This window comes from Leptodactylus fuscus, chromosome 10 (assembly GCF_031893055.1).
Source record: "Leptodactylus fuscus isolate aLepFus1 chromosome 10, aLepFus1.hap2, whole genome shotgun sequence".
Lineage (NCBI taxonomy): Eukaryota > Metazoa > Chordata > Amphibia > Anura > Leptodactylidae > Leptodactylus > Leptodactylus fuscus.
The window spans coordinates 70,350,401-70,374,755 of record NC_134274.1 but is presented as its reverse complement, the minus strand read 5'-3'; the positions used below and the strand labels follow the sequence as shown (position 1 = coordinate 70,374,755).

Genomic DNA, 24,355 nt, shown 5'->3' with positions numbered 1-24,355 from the left:
GTTAGAGGCTCCCTCCACCATGAATTGGTCCAAACTGGGTTTTTTAGAGGCTCCCTCCACCATGAATTTGCCCAAACTGGGCTGTTTAGAGGCTCCCTCCACCATGAATTGGTCCAAACTGGGTTTTTTAGAGGCTCCCTCCACCATTAATTGGTCCAAACTGGGCTGGTTAGAGGCTCCCTCCACCATTAATTGGTCCAAACTGGGCTGGTTAGAGGCTCCCTCCACCATGAATTTGCCCAAACTGGGCTGGTTAGAGGCTCCCTCCACCATGAATTGGTCCAAACTGGGTTTTTTAGAGGCTCCCTCCACCATGAATTTGCCCAAACTGGGCTGGTTAGAGGCTCCCTCCACCATGAATTGGTCCAAACTGGGGTTTTTAGAGGCTCCCTCCACCATGAATTTGCCCAAACTCTGCTGGTTAGAGGCTCAATCCACCCTGATTTTCAAAACAAATGTTGGTGCCAACCTCAACTTACTACAAGGGCCAAATTCACTGCTGGTGACAAGCTCTCCTCACTGCAAGTGCCAAATACACATGTTTCAAGGTGTTTTCCTACTGTCAGAGAGGTGGTATTGAGTGTGTAAAGTGTGTAGTTGTTAGGCTGTGATGTTGGGGTAATAGAGGGTCTTTGGTGTGTTAGATGCCCCCAGACATGCTTCCCCTGCTGTCCCAGTGTCATTCCAGAGGTGTTGGCATCATTTCCTGGGGTGTCATAGTGGACTTGGTGACCCTCCAGACACGGATTTGGGTTTCCCCCTTAACGAGTATCTGTTCCCCATAGACTATAATGGGGTTCGAAACCCGTTCGAACACACGAACATTGAGCGGCTGTTCGAATCGAATTTCGAACCTCGAACATTTTAGTGTTCGCTCATCTCTAATAAGACCTGGTTCACATCTGTGTTCGGTAATCCGTTCGGGGAGTCCGTATGTACCTCGAACAGAATACCGAACGCATTGGCAAGCGGAGAGCTTATGAGAGCACATGGAACCCATAGACTATAATGGGGTCCATGTGCTTTCCACGCGGTGTTCGCACTGAACATGCGGACAGATAAGTACTTCATGATCTACTTTCACGTCCGCATGACTCGAGTGGGCAGTGCACAGAAAGCACACGGACCCCTTTATAGTCTATGGGGTCCGTTTGCTTTCACTGCTCACCGCTTGCCAATGCGGACTCCCCGAACGGATTACCGAACGCAAATGTGAACCAGGCCTAACCTATATGTATGTATAGTTCCTCATGTATAACCTACGCAGGATTGGTTGCATAAGGGAGGTATATTCCTCTCCTATGGGAGATAGCGGAGATCACTCTCTCTATGAATGACTTTACTATGTTAATTAAATGGCAGGTGAAAGACTTCTACTGCACACAGGAGAGGAATCTGGGAAAAATATACCACCCTATAAATAATCCTGCATAGGTGTTACAGTAAGTGGATAACCTATATGTATCTATCATTTTCTGTGTATAATTTTTATATATGTATGCAGTGTTGGACTGGGGTGTCTAAGGCCCACCAGAGGAAATGTTTCTAGGAGCCCACTTCCAGGACTGGTGTCTGACTTGAAGGTCCTAGGGCCCCTCCAACATGTTCCTGGTAATAGCTTATACCATAGCTCCTTCAATAAAATCTTACATAAGTGCTGACTATCTGCTGTTACTCAGTATGTTCCCAGTATAGTCACCCCCTATAGTACTGTACAGGCCATAATAGCTTTATGGCCGATTCATGCACAGTCATTCCATGGAGCACTACACGTATGTGCAAGATTATAGTGAGGGAGCTGTGATGCAGACATAGCACACAGGGCTGCCAGCAGGAATTTTAACCCCCTGCCCCACAGTCGTATATAATGCCCCACAGTGCCCTCCCCAATATAAATTGTTCCCCTGAGCCCCCCAACAGTGGCCCCACATGGTATATATTACTCCACACAGTATAATATGCTTCACAGATCCCAATACAGTATAATACCTCTTAGGGCCCCACACTGTATTATATGCTCCTCAGAGCCCCCCACACAGTATAATACTTCATAATGGTCCCACAAAGTATGCCCCTCACATTATAAAAGGTTCCCCACAGAGTCTCCTCCAATATAATGCTCCACAGTGGCCCCCACACAATATAATATGTTTCCCATAGTCCACCCCAGTGTTTCTCATAGCTCCACAGTGACCCTACATATTTTAATATGTTGCACAGTGGCCCCACACAGTATAATATGCTCCTCAGAAGGCTCCCTAGTATAGTGCTCCACAGTCGCCTCAAACAATATAATATGCTACCGAGAGGCACCCCCAGTATAATTTGCTCCCCACAGTGGCCCCAGGCAGCATAATATTCTCAACAGTGGTCACAGTAAGTGCCCATGTTAGAGTCCACATAGAGAAAGTGACCCTGTTATAGTTCACCACACAATATAGTGCCCCACCCCACAGAAGTACTTTTAGAGGGCATTCACACGGATAACACCGGGCGTGTATTACAGCCGTACACGCCGGCGCTACGGCAGACTGCCGAACACTTCCCATTCACTTCAATGGGAGCGCTCGTAAACACCGCTGTTACGAGCGCTCCCATTAGAGTGAATGGGAAGTGTTCGGCAGTCTGCCGTAACGCCGGCGTGTACGGCTGTAATACACGCCCGGCGTTACTCCATGTGAATGCCCCCTTAGGCTGCTGCCTACTGATTTTCACTTACCTATCCATGCTACTGTACATGGCAGCCTCTACTTAGAGCTCAAGGGGGGCGCTGCATATTATATCCTGACACTTAAAGGGGTATTCCCATGTACATAACCATTTTTAAATTTGTAGATAGTTAACCCTTAAGTGGTCTCTTATCATAATGAAATGTGCATGATAGTGGTGTATGATAGACACCATGATAGTACTTAAGGGTTAAAAGTTAAACATTTTTGCAAACATAAGTAATTAAACATTTTAATAGATTTTCTCTAAATATCTTGTGGTCACAAGTTGTCTTAATCGGTTGCCAGTGGATACGACCATGAATGCCAGACCTTTCTAAGGTCAGCCATGATTTCCTTATTGTGGCCGGGATATCTTCAGATACATGTAGTGTCCCTGCCTGATAACCCGGATACAATAAGAAAGTCATAGCTGGTTCCTGACAAGTCCCAGACCATAGAAAGTTTCTGCATTGGTGGTCATATCCAATGGCAACCGATCAAGACAACAGACTGTCACCACTAAAATGGTTAGAGAAAATCTTTAAAACTCTGCAGAATTTTTAATTATTTATATTTGCAAAAATGTTTAACTTTTAATTATCTACAAATACAGATATAATTATGGGAATACCGCTTTAAGTGTCTGGTTACGACGCCCAGGACATCATTTGTGGTTCGCCCTGGAGGCAGCTCTGGACAAGAACAATGATAGGTAATCCAGAAGGTAATGGCTTATAAAAAAAAGATAAAAATATTGGGGGGTGGGGTGGCGTTGTAGTTACTATAGCTCCTAGTGTATTCATAGCTCTCTCTGAATAACCTATATGTAGCCATAGCTACCTGTGTATAACCTATATGCATCTATGTCTCACTATGTATAACCTGTAGGCAGCGCCACACTACTAATGAGGCAATGTGAGATGACAGCCTCAGGCAGCGCTCTGGAGGGGGCGGCAGCATAGGCGATTTTTTTATTTATTTTTTTACTTTTTTCCCTAAACTAATGCAGGAGAGCTTCCGCTCCTGTGCTGGTTTAGACCTCTGGGTCTCAGCGCAGGCGACGTCATCACCCATCTACGCTGATACACAGACGTCTACGGGAGAAGAGGATGCAGCGAGAGCAGCAGCGATGTTGGTAAGTAAAATAACTTATTTTTTTTGTTTTATAAGTATCCCCAGCAGGCAGCGGCCTATTTACCAACCTCCCCAGGCCTGCTTACTGCCGCCCCGCTTCCCCTTGTACTATAGGCGGTGGAGGGTGGTAGAGAATAGGCCTGGGCCCAGGCCACGATCCCACTACTCTTTTCAGACCCCCGAGTATAATAATCCGAGCCTCAAGGGAGATGAGGGAACATAATAAACAATGTTACTCACCTCTCCGGGATCTGATGTTAATCCTAGCTGGCTTCGGGCCTGTATGGTAATGTGTCAGACGTCACATGGTCTGGGATATTACCATATAGGCCCGAAGCCTGTTCTAGCAGTACTATATAGACCTGAAGCCTGTGCTAGTAGTAATAGCCTGTTACTGCTAGCACAGGCTTTGGGCCTAAATGGTAATATCCCCAGACAATGTGACATCTGACACATTACCATACAGGCCCAAAGTCTACTAGGATTAACATCGGATCCCGGAGAAGTGAGTAACAGTGTTTATTATGTTCCCTCATATCCCTTGGAGCTCCGATTATTATACGCAGGGGTGCGTAGAGAAGTGAGAAGTCAAAAATGTCTGTGTTGCAAACTTTACAGAGTCAAGTCACAGCTGCAAGAAGTGGTCATGGCGATCTAAAGGGAAGAGACGGGAAATGTGGGAAGACGTCTCCTGTGAGTATTACTGCACAAAATAATACTGCATTGTATTTATTATATAAATATTAATATGTTGCCGCTAGTATCCCCAACACCTCTGCTGTCTGAGGCAGACGATCAAAAGATGAGCAATACCTCCCCACCCGCCCCGGACTCAATACTGTTGGGGGGGGAAACGTCTTTTGATCATCCGCCTCAGGCAGCAGAGAGGCTAGGTTCACCACTGCCTGTAGGGTTCTATAACTGCCTCTATATGTAACCAATATCTATACGACCCTGCTATACATGTTACACTGGTGTGTAGTGACTTAGTAGTAGTGATTATTATTATTGGTTGTGCATGAATAAAAATAATGATACGACTACGATTTTTTACATTTCTTTACTCACCCATTCAGTGACGCACGGCGTATCACAAGAGTAGCCGCCATTCATCACCACATCGACTATAAGAATGACAAACTCCAATGCTGATGCCACAGCACTTACAATGTTCCAGCCCAAAGCAGCACTAACCTGCACAAAGAACATATGTACTATTATACTGGTCCTGCTAGAAAAGGCAATGGCAAATTTATTTTCGACATGTTTTTTGAGATATACGGTACTCCATTATCCAATATGTCTCTGGTACTAAAAAAAATTGCTCCAAAGAGTGTCTGAGAAAGGGATGAACATAATCTATACTGATTGAAGGCATCTAGGCAGCAGTACATGTATGTATATATATATATATATATATATATATATATATATATATGTGTGTGTGTATATATATATATATATATATATATATATATATATATATACACACACACACACACACACACACAAGCAAAATGGTAGCCATATTTAGAACTTGTGACTTTCATGTTGGTATATAGAGATATGCAACAGATATAGACTTATTGTGTTATACTGTGTTGGAGGAACTTACAGCTTCCGGACACTAGATGGCGATGTTATTATTGTTATGTGCTGAATACATGTAATGATATGCTATGGAGACTTGTCTGTATCTCAAAATGCTGCATCTATCTATGGTTAGTTCTTTCCAGTGTATTCCTCCATATTGCTGTATAGACATGCTGATGTATGTTACCTCATGTTCTGAGAAGTAAACTGAAGATTAACCCATATAATCTACTCTGAAGCTTTCTTCTGTGACTGCACTCTGCAACAGGTTATGGGCCCAGGCACCCAGACAGGCCCAAGCATCCAGACACTCCAGGCACCCAGACACCCCAGACAACCCAGACAGACCCAAGCACCCAGACACCCCAGCAACCATACCCAGCAACCAGGCACAGAAGACAAGAGGACTCTGTGAGTGCAAAATAATTCTCCAGAACAAGTCTCTACAACCAAGTAAGATAAGTTAAAGATGAACAGCAGCTCAGAGCTCAGACTTACAGTAGCTAAGCTGAACAATGAGAACGATCAGTTATGGAAGTTCAAAGTGGAGATGTTGTTGTCTATGGATGATTTATGGGAGGTAATCACCACAGATAGACCCAATGAGAATGATCAGACATGGGAGAAGAAAAACAGACAAGCTAGAGCTACTATCAGCTTATTAGTGGCGGATGATCAGCTAATTCACATAAGGAATGAGGATACAGCAAAGGGAATGTGGCAAGCTTTGAGGAAGTTACATGAAAGATCCAGCTTAAATCACAAGTTATTTCTGCTAAGGAAACTGTACAAGATGAGATTAAGTGCAGAGAAAGACATGCATGAGCACATAAATGCCATGATGGCAGTGATAACACAGCTGAGATCTATTGGTGAAGATATTCAGGAAAGTCATATAGCAGCGATATTATTATGCAGCTTACCAGATTCGTACACTGCTCTGATAAACGCTCTAGAAACAAGACCTGAAGCAGAGATTACGCTAGAGTTTGTAAAGACCAGACTCATAGATGAATACCAGAGAAGGAAAGAGCAAACAAAAGAATCCACAAAAGAGGTTAGTGGCAATGCTCTTAAAGTTACAGATAAAAAGCGCCACAACACAGAAACAAGAGAGTGTTTCAGATGTAAGAAAAAGGGTCATTTAAAGAAGAATTGTTCTATATGGAAAGCAGAACAACAAAAATTACAACAGAGAGACAGTAAACAGAAAGTGAAAAGCTCCATTTCTAACTCACATGCAGATCACTGCAATGGTACCTTTAAATTAAAGCAGCTGATAAAAAGTCATCATCATCATCAAGTTGGTTTATTGACTCAGGAGCAACAAGTCACATGACAAGTAATAGAAGTTTCTTTACTGAGCTTGATTTAGATAAGAAGGAAGCCATTTATCTTGCAGATGGGAGCAGAATAACAGCAGAAGGTATTGGACAAGGAATGTTGATCTGTTCTGATAAATCTGGAAATAATGTAAAAGTCCTAGTAAAGGATGTATTGTATGTTCCAGGACTAGAAGGAGGATTGTTATCCGTAAAACGTCTAACAGCTAAAGGACTTACTGTAAAATTCAAAGATGATAAGTGTACAATCCTAGCAGGAGACAAGGTTATAGTCAGTGTAAATTTAGGAGAACAATTATATCATCTAGACACAGTACAGGAACAGGTGAAGTTATGTACACATGATCACAAGAATTGTATTCATGTATGGCATAGACGTCTAGGACACAGACATCCTGAAAGTATAATGGCATTACAGAAGAAAAATCTGACAAAAGATCTATTAATATCTAATTGCTCAATGACCATGAAATGTGAATGTTGTATAAAATCAAGAGCTACAAGAGTGTCAATGTCTAAAGAAAGTGAAACAAGAAGCAAAAGACCACTTGACTTGGTACATACTGACGTATGTGGACCCATGAAAGTGACCACATCAGGAGGTAATAGATACATGGTGACTTTCATAGATGACTATTCAAGATACACAGTCACGTACTTAATAAAGAACAAAAGTGAAGTTTTCAGTAAATTACAAGACTATGTGACAAAGTCGAGTAACAAGTTTCGAAGGAAGCCAATCATCATTAGAAGTGATAATGGAGGTGAATTTACAGGACACCAAATAGAAAACTACTTAAAACAGAATGGAATAGAGCATCAAAAGACTGTTCCATACACACCCGAGCAGAATGGGGTAGCAGAAAGAAAAAACAGAACTTTGACTGAAATAAGATGTATGCTGACAGATTCCAAACTACCAGAGAAATATTGGGGTGAAGCAGCAGTGATGGCCACTTATCTGCAAAACAGACTTTTTTCAAGGAAACTGAAAAAGACCCCATATGAGCTATGGCAAGGTAATAAACCAAGTGTGAAGCATTTAAGAGTTTTTGGTTGTAAAGCCTTTGTGTTTATTCCAGAAGAGAAACGATCCAAACTTCAAAACAGAGCCGTAGAAGGAATATTTGTTGGATACTGTGAAAACTGCAAAGGATACAGAATCCTAGATCCCAAGACAGAGAGAGTTACAGTGAGTAACAGTGTGACATTCATTGAGGATCTACAGTCCTATGAAAAAGTTTGGGCACCCCTATTAATCTTAATCATTTTTAGTTCTAAATATTTTGGTGTTTGCAGCAGCCATTTCAGTTTGATATATCTAATAACTGATGGACACAGTAATATTTCAGGATTGAAATGAGGTTTATTGTACTAACAGAAAATGCGCAATATGCATTAAACCAAAATTTGACCAGTGCAAAAGTATGGGCACCTCAACAGAAAAGTGACATTAATATTTAGTAGATCCTCCTTTTGCAAAGATAACAGCCTCTAGTCGCTTCCTGTAGCTTTTAATCAGTTCCTGGATCCTGGATGAAGGGATTTTGGACCATTCCTCTTTACAATTCGCGTTCAGTTCAGTGTGATGGTGGCCGAGCATGGACAGCCCGCTTCCAATCATCCCACAGATGTTCAATGATATTCAGGTCTGGGGACTGGGATGGCCATTCCAGAACATTGTAATTGTTCCTCTGCATGAATGCCTGAGGATTTGGAGCGGTGTTTTGGATCATTGTCTTGCTGAAATATCCATCCCCGGCGTAACTTCAACTTCGTCACTGATTCTTGAACATTATTCTCAAGAATCTGCTGATACTGAGTGGAATCCATGCGACCCTCAACTTTAACCAGATTCCTGGTGCCGGCATTGGCCACACAGCCCCAAAGCATGATGGAACCTCCACCAAATTTGACAGTGGGTAGCAAGTGTTTTTCGTGTAATGCTGCTTTTTTTGGATGCCATGCATAACGCCTTTTTGTATGACCAAACAACTCAATCTTTGTTTCATCAGTCCACAGGACCTTCTTCCAGAATGAAGCTGGCTTGTCCAAATGTGCATTTTCATACCTCAGGCGACTCTGTTTGTGGCGTACGTGCAGAAACGGCTTCTTTCTCATCACTCTCCCATACAGCTTCTCCTTGTGCAAAGTGCGCTGTATAGTTGACCGATGCACAGTGACACCATCTGCAGCAAGATGATGCTGCAGCTCTTTGGAGGTGGTCTGTGGATTGTCCTTGACTGTTCTCACCATTCTTCTTCTCTGCCTTTCTGATATTTTTCTTGGTCTGCCACTTCTGGGCTTAACAAGAACTGTCCCTGTGGTCTTCCATTTCCTTACTATGTTCCTCACAGTGGAAACTGACAGATTAAATCTCTGAGACAACGTTTTGTATCCTTCCCCTGAATAACTATGTTGAAAATCTTTGTTTTCAGATCATTTGAGAGTTGATTTGAGTAGCCCATGATGCCACTCTTCAGAGGAGATTCAAATAGGAGAACAACTTTCAATTGGCCACCTTAAATACCTTTTCTTATGATTGGATACATCTGGTTATGAAGTTCAAAGCTCAGTGAGGTTACAAAACCAATTTTGTGCTTCAGTAAGTCAGTAAAAAGTACTTAGGAGTATTCAAATCAATAAAATGATAAGGATGCCCATACTTTTGCACTGGTCAAATTTTGGTTTAATGCATATTGCACATTTTCTGTTAGTACAATAAACCTCATTTCAATCCTGAAATATTACTGTGTCCATCAGTTATTAGATATATCAAACTGAAATGGCTGTTGCAAACACCAAAATTTTTCGAACTAAAAATGATTAAGATTAATAGGGGTGCCCAAACTTTTTCATAGGACTGTAAATGATGACGTAATAACATCACTGGAAATGGGAAATGATGAAAGCAGTGATATCAATGCAGGAATATCTGATGAGAAAGAAGTGGAAATTGCCGAAAATCAAAACTCTGAAAGTAAAGAGATACAAGAACAGGCAAACAATGAACCAAGGCGTTCAATAAGAGAGAACAAGGGAAAACCACCTGTACGTCTTTCATACAAGGCGAGTACAAACAAGATATATGAACCTACATCTTGGGAAGACATATCAAAACTCTCAGAAGAAGAAGCTAACAAATGGATAAAAGCAACAGAAATTAAATCCATGCGTGATAATAAGGCCTGGACACTGACAGAATTACCAGAAGGAAGAAAAACTATAGGATGTAAATGGGTTTTTAAGGTAAAATATCAAACGGATGGCACAGCTGAACGATATCGAACGAGACTCGTAGCTAAAGGTTATAGTCAGAAATATGGAGAAGACTATGATGAAGTTTTTGCACCAGTCGTCAAACATACTACAATTAGAACCTTGTTTGCAGTTGCAGCAACAAAACAAATGCAATTGAGACATCTGGATGTAAAGACAGCGTTCCTAAATGGAGATTTAACAGAAGATATCTACATGGAACAACCTCCAGGATACAAAGATAAAAGAAAACCAAACATGGTTTGTAAGCTACAGAAAAGTATTTATGGTTTAAAGCAAGCCGCTAAAGCCTGGAATGATAAAGTCACAGAAGTGCTCACAAATGAACATTTTCAAAGAAGTAAAGCGGATCCTTGTCTATACACAAAGAAACTGGGAGACAGATGGATCTATGTACTGATATATGTGGACGATATTTTAGTTTGTTTTGAAAAAGAAAGGGATGTAACAAATACTGAAAATTCTGGATCAACACTTTGAGATCAAAGATTTGGGAAATGTGAAACAGTACCTAGGGACACAAATAGAAAGAGAAGAAGATGGAAGTTATCTTCTTAACCAAAGTCACATGATTCAGGACATCATTGAAACATTTGGATTGAAAGATGCAAAACCAATAAAGTCTCCAATGGAAATCAACTATCTGAAGGACATGAACAGTGAACAAAATATGTTGCCAGACAACGAACAGTACAGAAAGGCAATGGGAAAATTACTGTATCTTGCAACTGTTACAAGACCAGACATTGCAGCAGCAGTAGGAATTTTGAGCAGAAAGGTGTCAAAACCAAATAAAATGGACTGGAATGCCGTGAAGAGAATAATACGTTACTTGAAATGAACTATCGATGTTAAACTAAAACTACCTGCAAGTGACAAATGCATTTTAACAGGATACGTGGATGCAGACTGGGCTGGAGATACACTTGACAGAAAATCTACCAGTGGTTATGTTTTCTTACTCTCAGGTGGACCAATTAGTTGGGCTAGTAAAAAACAATCAATAGTGACACTGTCGACAACAGAAGCAGAGTACGTTGCCGCAGCACAAGCAGCTCAAGAAGTCCTATGGTTGAGACAACTACTGACAGACTTAGGAGAACGACTGTTGGAACCAACAAAGTTGTATGAAGACAATCAAGGTTGTATTGTTCTTGCTCAGACAGAAAGAGTTAATCCAAGAACAAAACACATTGATATAAAGTTTCATTTTTTGAGGGATTACCAGGAGCAAGGAATGCTGAAGTTAGAATATTGTCCAACTGAAGATATGACAGCCGATATTCTTACTAAGGCATTGAATGCTGAAAGGCATCAGAAACTGATGAAGAAATTAAGTTTGACTGAATAAGTCTTTATTGTTGAGAAAGGGTGTTGGTATATACAGATATGCAACAGATATAGACTTATTGTGTTATACTGTGTTGGAAGAACTTACAGCTTCCGGACACTAGATGGCGATGTTATTATTGTTATGTGTTGAATACATGTAATGATATGCTATGGAGACTTGTCTGTATCTCAGAATGCTGCATCTATCTATGGTTAGTTCTTTCCAGTGTATTCCTCCATATTGCTGTATAGACATGCTGATGTATGTTACCTCATGTTCTGAGAAGTAAACTGAAGATTAACCCATATAATCTACTCTGAAGCTTTCTTCTGCGACTGCACTCTGCAACATTTCAGACTCCATATCTCACCATCCACTACAGCTTCTACCATCATTGTATACAGTAGACAGCCATCTTGGCTATCTCATACATACATTTAACTTGCCACTATTTTGCATATGATTAGTTATGCAGTGTCTCGTTATGTGACTACATTGTTACTGTTTTGCTCCTAAAAATATAAATTTAAATTTTTATTATTTTGTAAATCCAGTAAGCTGCTGCCAGACATTACTGGTGACTTATCGATTGGGAAGAGTCAGGAGGCCCTATACATATTAGATGGTTAGCCGGTCGTGGAAATATAGTCGGGTTCGGCAGATATAAACTTCAATGTGTATGGCCACTGTTACATCAATGTCGAATGACCCTTTCTATAGTAAGCCTATATACCAGATTACACTGCCAAATAACAATAGCGGACATAATGGTGCCATGCATTGCCCAAATAATACTGAGATAGAGTAACCAAATGATTCCCCCACACAGTTTCTAGATAATACCTTGTTATGCCACAGTGCCAGGTAAGTTGTGATAAAGCATATAGAATGAAGGTTATTGTGGGCACAGGGCACAAGCGATAACAACTATGTGGATATTGCCCCTTTGGGAATAGTATAATATGGCCATTCCTCCAGTCATTTTTAATCTACATTAACCCATATTGACCTTTACATTACTCACCAGACAACGGGACTCTGTGTTTTCTGCTGCAATTGCTAAAGATCCAGAGATAATATACTGCAAAGAGGAATCCAGATCACAAATAGTTCACTTCTATTTACAAGCAATGCAAGTACTGTAATTCCATATTCAAGGGTTAACAGACCATACCAGGCACAGTCAGTAGCCCCCATTCATGCATTATGGCTAGTACAGGCCCTGAGGGGACGGGACATGACACAAATTCTGTTTTTGGTATTCATCGCTGTGTCATGCACCTCCCCCACAGACCCTACACGAGATAGAACACATTGAGTGACTTATCAAATCCCGACCCCACATAAGTAGAGTAAAAGTTGTAAATTTATGACTTCCAGCTATTGAATGCCACTCAGCTAAATGCGGGCAAGGCCAAGGCATGGATGGGGCTTTTGCCCACACAATATTCATTGCCATTTAAGCCATTTTTGTAGATAAGGACAGAATTATGTGCTGACATGAGGACACAGATGGGAGGCGCCTAATTCACAAAGACGTGTAGCCTCATCATTAAGTGACAGCGCCCTCCACTGGACATCATGACCAGCGTAAAATAAATCCCTTCCATTGTATTCATTTTGCCTGGAGTGTTCCTTTAATTACACCAAAGTCGTCACTGATATGACAGTGCTAAATAAAGCTTTTTGCATCATCAGTTCCCTCTCAAAAGCAAATAAAATGTAAAGTGGCCACCAAGTTTGATTCTCTGACTAGCTAGATAAGCTTTATTATATGACTAGAGGATGTATTGCTAGATTTTTGCCATTTATGACTAAGTCTCCATGTTGGGAGCCGCAACAAAAAGCACAGTGGGAAAAAACGTGGAAGAAACACATCACGGTTTTCCCCCAGTGGAAAGTCGGCAGAGGTTTCCTCTGGTCTTCAAGTAAAAACATCTTAAGAAAATACTTAAAGCGGTTGTCCACTTTCAGACCAATATTGAGAAACACTTTCTGATACTTTCTGTATCAAGTCCTCACAATTTCCTAGATTTCTGCTCGCTGTCATTCACGCTGCTTACCTCCAGTGTATGGTCCATGTGATATACAGACCCGACCATGGTCATGTGATGGACACACAGGTGCACGGCTCGTTACCAGGCAGATGTCTGATTACTGTGCTGTAACGAGCTGTGCGCCTGTGCCCATCACATGACCATGGACCGAATGTCACATGACCATGGACTGATATTTATCCACTGTGAGTAAGAAGAATTAGTGACAACAAGCAGAGATCTACAGTAGAAAGTATATTGGAAAATTGTACAACCTTTCATTACACAAACAATAACATCTGTCTCTCAATATTGATATGAAAGTGGACAACCCCTTTAAGAAGTGTTGATGCCACTGTTTTTAAAGGGGCTCTATCAGCAAAATTATGCTGTATGAGCCCCACATATGCCTGAATAACCTTTACAAAGGCTATTCAGACACTGCTAATCTTATTTTAACCCCCTCCCCCCCGTTTTAAAATAATACCCTAAAAACGAATATGCAAATGATATATACCGTGCACGGCGGGCAGTCGTGCACTGTCCGAAGTCATCTTTCTGTCACGCCTTCCTCTTCTTTCTTCTTCCAGCAACGCCCTCCTGTCCTGGCTCTTCCACGCCTTGATCTTCTGTTCTTCCGGAATGAAGAGGTTCACGAGTGTATTGTGCATTCGCGGTACACTCGCGTAGTTCTAGGGGGAACTTAGAACTACTACAAAAATGGCCCTGGAGCGTGCGCAGTAGCGCTCCGAAGAGAGTGCTACTGCGCACGCACGGGATTTGAACCAAACCCGCCGGAAGAACAGAAGATCAAGGCGGGGAAGAGCCAGTGCAGGTGGGCGTCGCTGGGAGAAGAAAGAAGAGGAAGGCGTGACAGCAGATGACTTCGGACAGTGCACGACCGCCCACCGTGCACGGTAAGTGTAATTTGCATATTAGTTTTTACGGTATAATTTTAAAATGAGAGGGGGTTAATATAAGATTAGCGGTGACTGAATAGCCTTTTTAGAGGCTATTCAGGCATATGTGGGGCTCATACAGCATCATTTTGCTGATAGAGCCCCTTTAAACAAAGGGTATAAGATTTCCAGATTAGTTCATACTTACTATCGCTGCTCCCCAAAAATTTATAGCTATTTCTGCAGTCAAACTGAAGCTGTAAACTCCCTCAGTGAACACAAGGATTATTCCGAAGGCAACCTGAGCGAAAGCCATTGTAATCTGAATAGTCTGTGAATAAGGATTCAAATTAGCAAAATTCAATGGGTTTTTACATATAATGTTACATAACACAGTAAAAAACCACTATTGCCCACCATGGTCTCCGAGATCAGCATCAGACGCCCAGACTCCACTGAGTATTGTGATGTTGTTATTAAACAACTTTTGATACACATGTAAAAATTTTCATTGAAGTCAATGGGAGTGTTATTTTTACACGTATATTCTATACACGTGTATTATGCTAAAATGTGCGCGCGTTAACTCCGTGTGAACGGCCTCTAAGAGCTTCTATATATTTCCCATTCTTGATTTTGGCTCAAAAAACTGCAACAAAAAAGCTACTTTTCTGCAAAAGTGGGACCTTAGCCTAAAGCACCACGCTGTAGAAATGCAGATATTTTTTTTGTTGCAGATTTTGCTGCTGTTTTTAAAACCAAACCCAGGAGTAGATTTACCAGAAGGGAAACATCTAAGAGCTTCCTGTATATTTCCCGTTCCTTTTGTAGCCATTTTTGTCTTTGGCTCCAAAAAACGCAGCAAAATCTGCAAAAAAAAAAAAAAAAAGCTACGTTTCCGCAACGTGGGGCCTCAGCCTAAAGGAATATTTTCTTCACTTATCAGATTGAACTGCTTTTTATATAGAAATCTATTCAGAGGGAAGGGGAGGAGGAGACTAGTAAAAAAACCCACAGAAATAGCTGCTAAAATCTGCTCCACACTGAGTCAGGGAGCTCCTTATACACGTCTACAACTGTAGCGTCTTCTCCTCCGACTTGCTTCCCCATAGACATAGAGTCAGCTGCAACTACGTCAGCCATGTTTGAATAATTTGTTATTTCTTTGTCACCGAGACACAACACATAAATTCTTATTTCTTAATACAAATTAGGGCTGCGCCCCGGGTCTCCGTTATGCAGGTTTCCGTTTTCTGCCCGAAACTGGGCAGGAGACGGAAACCTGCAGTCATTTTTCAAACATATTCATTTGAATGGGTTTGAAAAGTGTCCGGCCGTGAGCGTTTTCTTCTCCCCGCAGCAAAACCATTTTTTTTTTTTTTTTTAACTGGACACAAAGTCGGTCATGCAGGACATTGTGTCCGGTTAAAAAAAACAGCCCCAGAGAGCACAAAACGCTCAGGGCCGGACACAGTCTGACAGGTTTCCGTCTTCTGTCTGCAGAACACGGAAACCTGAAAACGGAAATCAAGAGCTGGTGTGAGCCCAGCGTCACTTGTACACTAACACTTACCCCAAGAGACTTTGGTTGTCCTTTGAGAAAAATGAGTTGAAATGACGGCCTTCGTGGTGGAGGCAACAAGGGCTGATTCCAGTTTGAGGTTGTTGTAACCCTTGCACCATTTGTTGCCATGCCCATAGTATACAGCGTATGTACAAACTAAAAGAAAGAATTAGGATCAGGTGAATTTCTCCAAGTTTACTAGTATATTTTCTCATTTTTTGTGACTACCGTATATACTCGAGTATAGTCCGAATTTTTCAGCACAGTTTTTGTGCTGAAAAAGCCCCCCTCGGCTTATACTCAAGTCAGCAAAAAAAAAAAATATATATATTTTTTCTTTAGGAGGGGGGGGAGGGGGTATGACCCGCCGCAATATCAATGTATCTAATCTCCCATAAAATAGTGGAGGAAAAAAAGAAGCTTTAAAAAAAATAAAAAAATAAAAGTTGTAAATCCCTCCTTTCCCTAGAATACATATAAAAGGAAATTACTGTGACACACACACACATTAGGTATCCCTGTGTCTCCCTGTCTACTGAATATAGGGGATCTGCAGTGCTTCTATTCTGTCGGGAAGGGGTTAATAGGAGCACTGCAGATCCCCTATATTCAGGCAGGCTGAGTTCCAAGTGGGGGAAAAAAATCCCAGTCCTCAAGCTCAAGGAAGGGGCAGACAGACAAAACACCCCCTCCCCTTCCCCAGCAACTACTGCACCCAAAAACTCCAACCATTTTAATTTTTGAAATGTTCCAGTAGCTGCTGCATTTCCCCCCCTCGGCTTATACTCGAGTCAATAAGTTTTCCCAGTTTTTTGTGGTAAAATTAGGGGCCTCGGCTTATATTCGGGTCGGCTTATACTCGAGTATATACGGTATATGTATTTTTTCCAATAAAATTCCAATATATAATTGTGCTAAAATATGTGAATCTTTTACAGGCTTTTTTTTTGTAGAAATTGAGTCATATTTTTGCTTTATAAACATAAAATAATATTCTCGTTGGATTAAAGAAAGAAGGAGGATTAAATTGATTTATGCATGCTTTCCCATGTTACACCACTATTCATTCCATAATAGGTTTCAGGATTTAGATCCAATAGCCCAACACTGAGAGAACATTGACAGATGTTCATCCTAACCTACTGTATGTATATCCTCCTATATACCTAGCTATGGCGACTCAATGCATTAGCCAACAAGCCTCCGGCATACTCTACAATAAGCAGCATTAAATGGTGCCCAATGCATTCCATTGACTTTAATGGGGTTTATGGGCTTTTCATCAGTGTCCAACATTTTGCCAGAAGAAATAACACAGCAAGTTACTCAATTTTTAATTTTTTTTAATGTAGATTGTGAGCCCCATATAGGAATCACAATGCACATTTTTTTTTCCTATCAGTATGTCTTTGTAGAATGGGAGGAAATCCATGCAAACAAGGGGAGAACATACAAACTCCTTACAGATGGTGTTCCTGGCGGGATTTGAACCCAGGACTCCAGTGCTGCAAGGCTGCAGTGCTAACCACTGAGCCACCGTGTTGCCCCCGAGCTACTTGAGTTCTTTGACTCCTTACATAACTCTACAATTATGGCTCCTATGGATGCTACCTATTTTGCAGTTGTTCCTGTTCTTCACACAATACTTGTCCTTTATGATCAGACTCACCTATTATAATGAGGATCTTCCAGAATTCTTCACGTCCAATGAATTAGGTGTTATTTTGATGGTCCTTGCACCCTCTGTGTTCTATGGTGTTTCTATGGTTGGGTTGTATTGTGTCATCCAGTAGTAACAGATACTTCACACCTCCACCATTGTATTTTTGTGTAAAGGTTACTGTAATGTAATCTCTTTACATATTTATGACCAGGTTCATCCGACATGCATACATGATCCACATGAAACATCATATGCAGGGGTGCGGCGTCAAAGGTGTTACCATGAAGACATACTGCGTGCGGATCTTTGGGATTGAGACTATGTAGGAGAGGAATTATTTAGTACGGCGACTATGAATATACAAAGACAATTCTTATATACTTCTAAAACATTCGTACTGTGCCAAGCTGTAGTAATGCAGGATTTCAGATCTAATAAATTCCCAATCCAGGATAAGTTTATCAATTCCAATTCTATTGTTTTAGTGTTTTTCCTAGGAGGTATGTCCGCCTCTGTCCTCTACTCCACTGCCGATCGTTTGCCCACTCAATGAAAACAATTCCAGCGCTAGACGGTGAGTCTATATGATTCACATTCAATCTACACGTATCCTACTGATCATCCGGCCGCTACAGAAATTCCAATGATCAGGTAATTATGTACACCTAACATCCATTCCTCCATATACCAAGTCATGAAACCAGAGGGGAAGGATCCAAACAGAATGAACTCCAGATCGATATTATCCTCCTAATCATGGATCCATCTACAAATATCACACCCGCACTGTAGAGGAGCCGGAGGTGGATCCTAAATCATCGCTATCATAGTTCACATATAGGGGACCCCGGCATATCATTAATCAGATACATTATGGCCGATCCATTCTAGTCACCACCTCTATTAGGGGAATAATATCAGACCAGCCGTCCCTGATAACATCATCTATTAATCACTTCTACATGTCCTTTATTATTCCTCCAACAATCTATGGATAACCTGCCCACCCCCACTTACATCTATTATATACCTCCTAATGATGGGCAATCCCATGAACTCTATAACTCCTATTTTTATTTCCAGACAGAGGATTGGGACAATTATATCAGAAACTAGAGGGAGGACCCGGCTTCGCATGGGAATATTACATTTTATGTTTGTGTAGTGGCCCCATAAGAATTGTCCAATTTTGCACTGGTGTATTTTGTATGTGGTTTCTGTGTATGTCCATAAGCGTCATGTGAATATGTGTATCTCATTTTGGATATCAGTGAAAAACCTGTGATCAGTTGTTATGGATACCTGGAGTAAAGCTGTATCTAATCCTTCCCCGTGTAGTACTGTGTTTAGACGCAAGTATCTAATCCTTGTTGGTGTGGTACTGTGTGCAGTTGCACATATCTAATCCTCCGGCGTGTGGTACTGTGTGCAGATGTGTGTATCTAATCCTCCCCCGTGTGGCATTGTGTGAAGAGGCACGTATCGAATCCTCCGGTAAGTGAAACTGTGTGCAGACGTGCATATCTAATCTTACGGCATGTGGTACTATGTGCAGACGGACATATCTAATCCTCTGGCGTGTGGTACTGTGTGCAGACAGGTGTATCTAATCCTCTGGCGTGAGGTACTGTGTGCAGATGCACGTATCTAATCCTCCCCCGTGTGGTACTGTGTGCTGAAACGCGTATCTAATTATCTGACATGTGGTACTGTGTGCAGACAGGTGTATCTAATCCTCTGGCGTGAGGTACTGTGTGCAGAGGCATGTATCTAATCCTCCAAAGTGTGGTACTGTGTTCAGACGCACGTATCTAATCCTCCCCTGTGTGGTTATTGTGTGAAGAGGCGCGTATCTAATCCTACGGCGTATGGAACTGTGTGTAGACGCACGTATCTAATCCTACAGCATGTGGTACTGTATGCAGACGCATGTATCTAATCCTATGGCGTGTACAACTGTGTGAAGATGTGTGTATCTAATCGTCTGACATGTGGAACTGTAAGCAGATGCGGGTATCTAATCCTACGGCATGTGGTACTGTGTGCAGACGTGCTTATCTAATCCACTGGTGTATGGAACTGTGTGCAGATGCGCATATCTAATCCTCCCCTGTGTGGTATTGTGTGATGAGGCGCGTATCTAATCCTACGGCGAGTGGAACTGTGTGTAGACGCGCATATCTAATCCTTTGGCGTGTGGTACTGTGTGCAGATGCGCGTATCTAATTCTTCCCTGTGTGGTACTGTGTGCTTAGACGCGTATCTAATTCTCTGGCTTGTGGTACTGTGTGCAGAGGCATGTATTTAATCCTCCAAAGTGTGGTACTGTATGCAGACACACGTATCTAATCCTCACCTGTGTGGTACTGTGTGAAGAGGTGCGTATCTAATCCTACGGCGTGTGGAACTGTGTGTAGACGCGCGTATCTAATCCTACGGCATGTGGTACTGTGTGCAGACGCGTGTATCTAATCCTCCGGCGTGTGGTACTGTGTGCAGACGCGTGTATCTAATCCTCCCTGTGTGGTACTGTGTGCTGAGACGCGTATTTAATTCTCTGGCTTGTGGTACTGTGTGCAGAGGCATGTATCTAATCCTCCAAAGTGTGGTACTGTATGCAGACACATGTATCTAATCCTCCCCTGTGTAGTATTGTGTGAAGAGGCATATATCTAATCCTACGGCGTGTGGAACTGTGTGTAAACGCGTGTATCTAATCCCATGGCATGTGGTACTGTGTGCAGACGCGCGTATCTAATCCTCTGGCGTGTGGTACTGTGTGCAGATGCGCGTATCTAATCCTCTGGCATGTGGTACTGTGTGCAGATGCGTGTATCTAAACCTACCCTGTGTGGTACTGTGTGCAGATGCACATATCTAATCCTCTGGCATGTGGTACTGTGTGCAGATGCGCGTATCTAATCCTCCCCCGTGTGGTACTGTGTGCTGAGATGTGTATGTAATTCTCTGGCTTGTAGTACTGTGTGCAGAGGCATGTATCTAATCCTCCAAAGTGTGGTACTGTGTGCAGACACACGTATCTAATCCTCCCCTGTGTGGTATTGTGTGAAGAGGCGCGTATCTAATCCTACGGCATGTGGAACTGTTTGTAGATGCACGTATCTAATCCTACGGCATGTGGTACTGTGTGCAGATGTGCATATCTTATGTTCTGGTGTGTGGAACTGTGTGCAGATGCGTGTATCCAATCCTTTGGCATGTGGTACTGTGTACAGATGCATGTATCCAATCCCCCGGCATGTGGTACTTTGTGCAGACGCGTGTATCTAATCCTTCGGCATGTGGAACTGTGTGCAGAAGCGCGTATTTAATCCTCTGGTTTGTGGGACTGTGTGCAGACACGTGTATCTAATCCTCTGGTGTGTGATACTGTGTGCTGATCTGTGTATCTAATCCTCTGATGCGTGTATCTCAGTTTGGATATCAGTGTTGGGTTGTGTATGTGGAGTGACCGTGTGTATTGCAGTTGGAATATGAGTGAAAGACTTGCAGGTTTGTATTGGCTAAGGGGGGGGGGCATTGTGTTTGGAATGCTGTATCTCAGCAACGGTACGTCCGAGCGAGTTGGAGTCTCGTCTTAAACCTTCCCAGATACCTGAAGTATCTCTTTACCAAATTTGGTGAAGATCGGTCCAGTCGTTTGGTTCGCATTAGAGAACAGACAGACGGACGGACGGACAGACAGAGACAGAAATTCATTTTTATAATATAGGGAGATAAAATATTTGCTGGAATATCGTTGGAATTATCGCCTGGAATTTTGGGGTCCAATCAGTGGCGTAACTACCGGGGTAGCGGCTGCCACAGGGCCCGGGATATTAGGAGGCCCAGCGACAGCCGCTACCCCTGCGGTTTTTTTCTTTTCTTAATAGGGGGCCAGCATTGGTAAGTAATGCACGGGCCTCACAAGCACTATATTATACTCGGGGGTCTTTTCAGACCCCCGAGTATAATGATCGGAGGCCCCGGAAAGGCAAAGGAACATAATAAACGTGTTACTTACCTTTTCACACTCTGCGCAGGCTTCAGGCCAACTTGTGTGACGTTCCTGATGTCACATGACCGGGGCCTGCGTCCCGGGTCATGTGACGTCAGTACGTCATTAACGATGGCTGAAACCACCAAAGACTGCAGCGGAGCCGGAGATAAGTAAATAACAGTGTTTTTTATGTTTGTATCCCCCAGGTCCCCAATTATTATACTTTGGGGTCTTTTCAGACCCCAGAGTATAATAATTGTTCATGGGTGTTCATTATGGGACATAATACTGTGTACAGGGGCCACTATGGGGGATAATACTGTGTACAGGGGCCACTATGGGGGATAATACTGTGTGCAGGGGCCACTATGGGGGATAATACTGTGTACAGGGGCCACTATGGGGGATAATACTGTGTGCAGGGGCCACTATGGGGGATAATACTGTGTGCAGGGGCCACTATAGGGACATAATACTGTGTGCAGGGGCCACTATGGAGCATAATACTGTGTACAGGGGCTACTATAGGGGCATAATAGTGTGTACAGGGGCCACTATGGGGCATAATACTGTGTACAGGGGCTACTATGGGGCATAATACTGTGTACAGGGGCCACTATGAGACATACTACTGTTTGTAGGGGCCACTATGGGGCATAATACTGTGTATAGGGGCCACTATGGGACATACTACTGTGTGTAGGGGCCACTATTGGGCATAATACTGTGTACTGGGGCCACTATGGGACATACTACTGTGTGTAGGGGCCACTATGGGACATAATAATGTGTACAGGGGCCACTATGGGGCATAATAATGTGTGCAGCGGTCACAGTGGGGCATAGTACTGTGTGCAGGGGCCACTATAGGTTATACTTCTGTGTACTGGAGCCACTATGGCACATAATACTGTGTACTGGGGCCACTAGGGGACATACTACTGTGTGTAGGGGCCACTATGGCGCATAATACTGTGTACTGGGGCCACTATGGAGCATAATACTGTGTGCAGGGGTCACTATGGGGCATAATACTGTGTGCAGGGCCACTATGGGGCATAATAGAGAGTGCAGGAATGTGGCGGGGGGTCGGTCGGTTGAGGTCTTCGGTGTTGGTCAGGATGGGGGGGGGCATGTCAAAATTTCGCCACGGCGCCCCATCATTCCTAGTTACGCCACTGGGTCCAATACAGGCAAGTTATTGGACCCCCTCCCCACTGAGTACTGACACAAACTGTACCTGTCATCCCCATGTCATTTTGTATTACCAGACAATGTAGCGCAGCATGTTGTGTCCAACATTTTAGGATAGATCAGTGACAGAGAAGTACCCTCAACAGAGTCCCACAAGTATGACACAGACACATCACCGCCCCTCCTTTCTGATCGCTGACCTAGTCCATCCTACAGGTCTTTGTGCTGCTGGACCCCTCCTCTGCTGCTGATACCAGGCTCCTATCCATTAGAGCTGGGGCCCCTGATGGCGGTATTACCAGAACTACCGTAATGGCGTATGGTGCGCAGTTCAGCCCCATTCACTTGAATACCATGTGAGCATTGAATATGACATCAGTGGCCTTTGAACTGTATGACGGTGGTGTCAATCAGCACTTCTGTATGGGTGCCGGGGGCCTAATACTGTCCACGCTGACAATCTGCTTACAGGGTAGGCAGGTATACATGACAGTAGGTGCGGCTATGAATTCTGGGGCTGGTTTGTTGTCTGTCTCTATAGCTCTGCACGGGAGCTGCGAACACAAGGCGATAGCACATATGTAATCCCAGTTATTTGCAGAGTCTCCTCAGTTTTTATTTTAGATGCAATAAAACCATGTTTGGAATATAATATAGGTTACCCGCTGACCCGCACAGACAGAAAACTGAGATTTTTCCCAATCCTTTTTTCAACTGATCCCAATTTTAGGCCCCGAAGCCACTTTGTTAGCACTTTGTTAGGCTGGGTTCACACTAGTGTCAGTGTCCGTAGCTAATGTCCGCGCAAGATTTTAGCATCACACACTGTCCGTTTACAATTTCCTTTATTATGTTGTGTCCTTTACTGTCCGTGTGTGTCCTTAAGTGTCCATGTCAGGTCATTACCATACCTCCCAACCGTCCCGATTTCCGTGGGACATTCCCGATTTTGGTGATGTGTCCCGCGGTCCCGGTTGGAGGGAGGTATGTCCCGATTTCAACTCAGATCTGCGTCTGGAGGACGCAGATCTGAGTTGAATACACACGCGACTAAAGCAAGGAGCTGTCACAGCTCAGCTCCTTGCTTTGCCGCTGCAGTCTGGCTAGTGGCTGTGTAGGCGGGATGTGATGACGTCACATCGCATCTACAACTGTGTTAGCGAGACTGCGGAGAGAGCAGCGGGGGAGCGAGGAAAAGGTGAGTTTAAGTGGTTTTTGTGTGTAGACATTGAGGTGGAACATGAATCTGGGGGCAGATGAAGGAGGGGACGGCATGACACTGGGGGCAGAGATGGGGGACATGATTCTGGGGGCAGAGATGTGGGGACATGAATCTGGGGGCAGAGATGGGGGATATGAATCTGGGGGCAGAGATGGGGGATATGAATCTGGGGGCAGAGATGGGGAACATGAATCTGGGGGCAGAGATGGGGGATATGAATCTGGGGGCAGAGATGGGGGATATGAATCTGTGTCAGCTCCTTGCTTCAGCCGCATATGCGTTCAACTCAGATCTGCGTCCTCTAGACGCAGATCTGAATTGAAATCGGGACATACCTCCCTCCAACCGGGACCGCGGGACATGTCACCCAAATCATGACTGTCC

At 43.1% G+C, this 24,355-nt stretch overlaps 1 protein-coding gene across 4 annotated transcripts in view; it reads right to left on the bottom strand.

Annotated features, from left to right (window-relative positions):
- Window positions 1-24,355, bottom strand: part of LOC142182966 (membrane-spanning 4-domains subfamily A member 15-like) — a 41,632-nt gene that overhangs the window by 16,100 nt on the left and 1,177 nt on the right. For 2 of the 4 annotated variants that reach the window (XM_075257799.1, XM_075257801.1), the window contains exons 2-5: window positions 15,902-16,048; window positions 14,537-14,659; window positions 12,418-12,474; window positions 4,914-5,039 (exon numbers count right to left, since the gene is read on the bottom strand). In XM_075257799.1, the coding sequence (XP_075113900.1) occupies window positions 4,914-5,039; window positions 12,418-12,474; window positions 14,537-14,659; window positions 15,902-16,027 (432 nt within the window). In that variant the 5' untranslated portion in view covers window positions 16,028-16,048. Of the gene's footprint in view, window positions 1-4,913; window positions 5,040-12,417; window positions 12,475-14,536; window positions 14,660-15,901; window positions 16,049-17,561; window positions 17,636-24,355 lie in introns of those variants that run through there. The other 2 variants (XM_075257800.1, XM_075257802.1) reach the window with 2 other exon arrangements.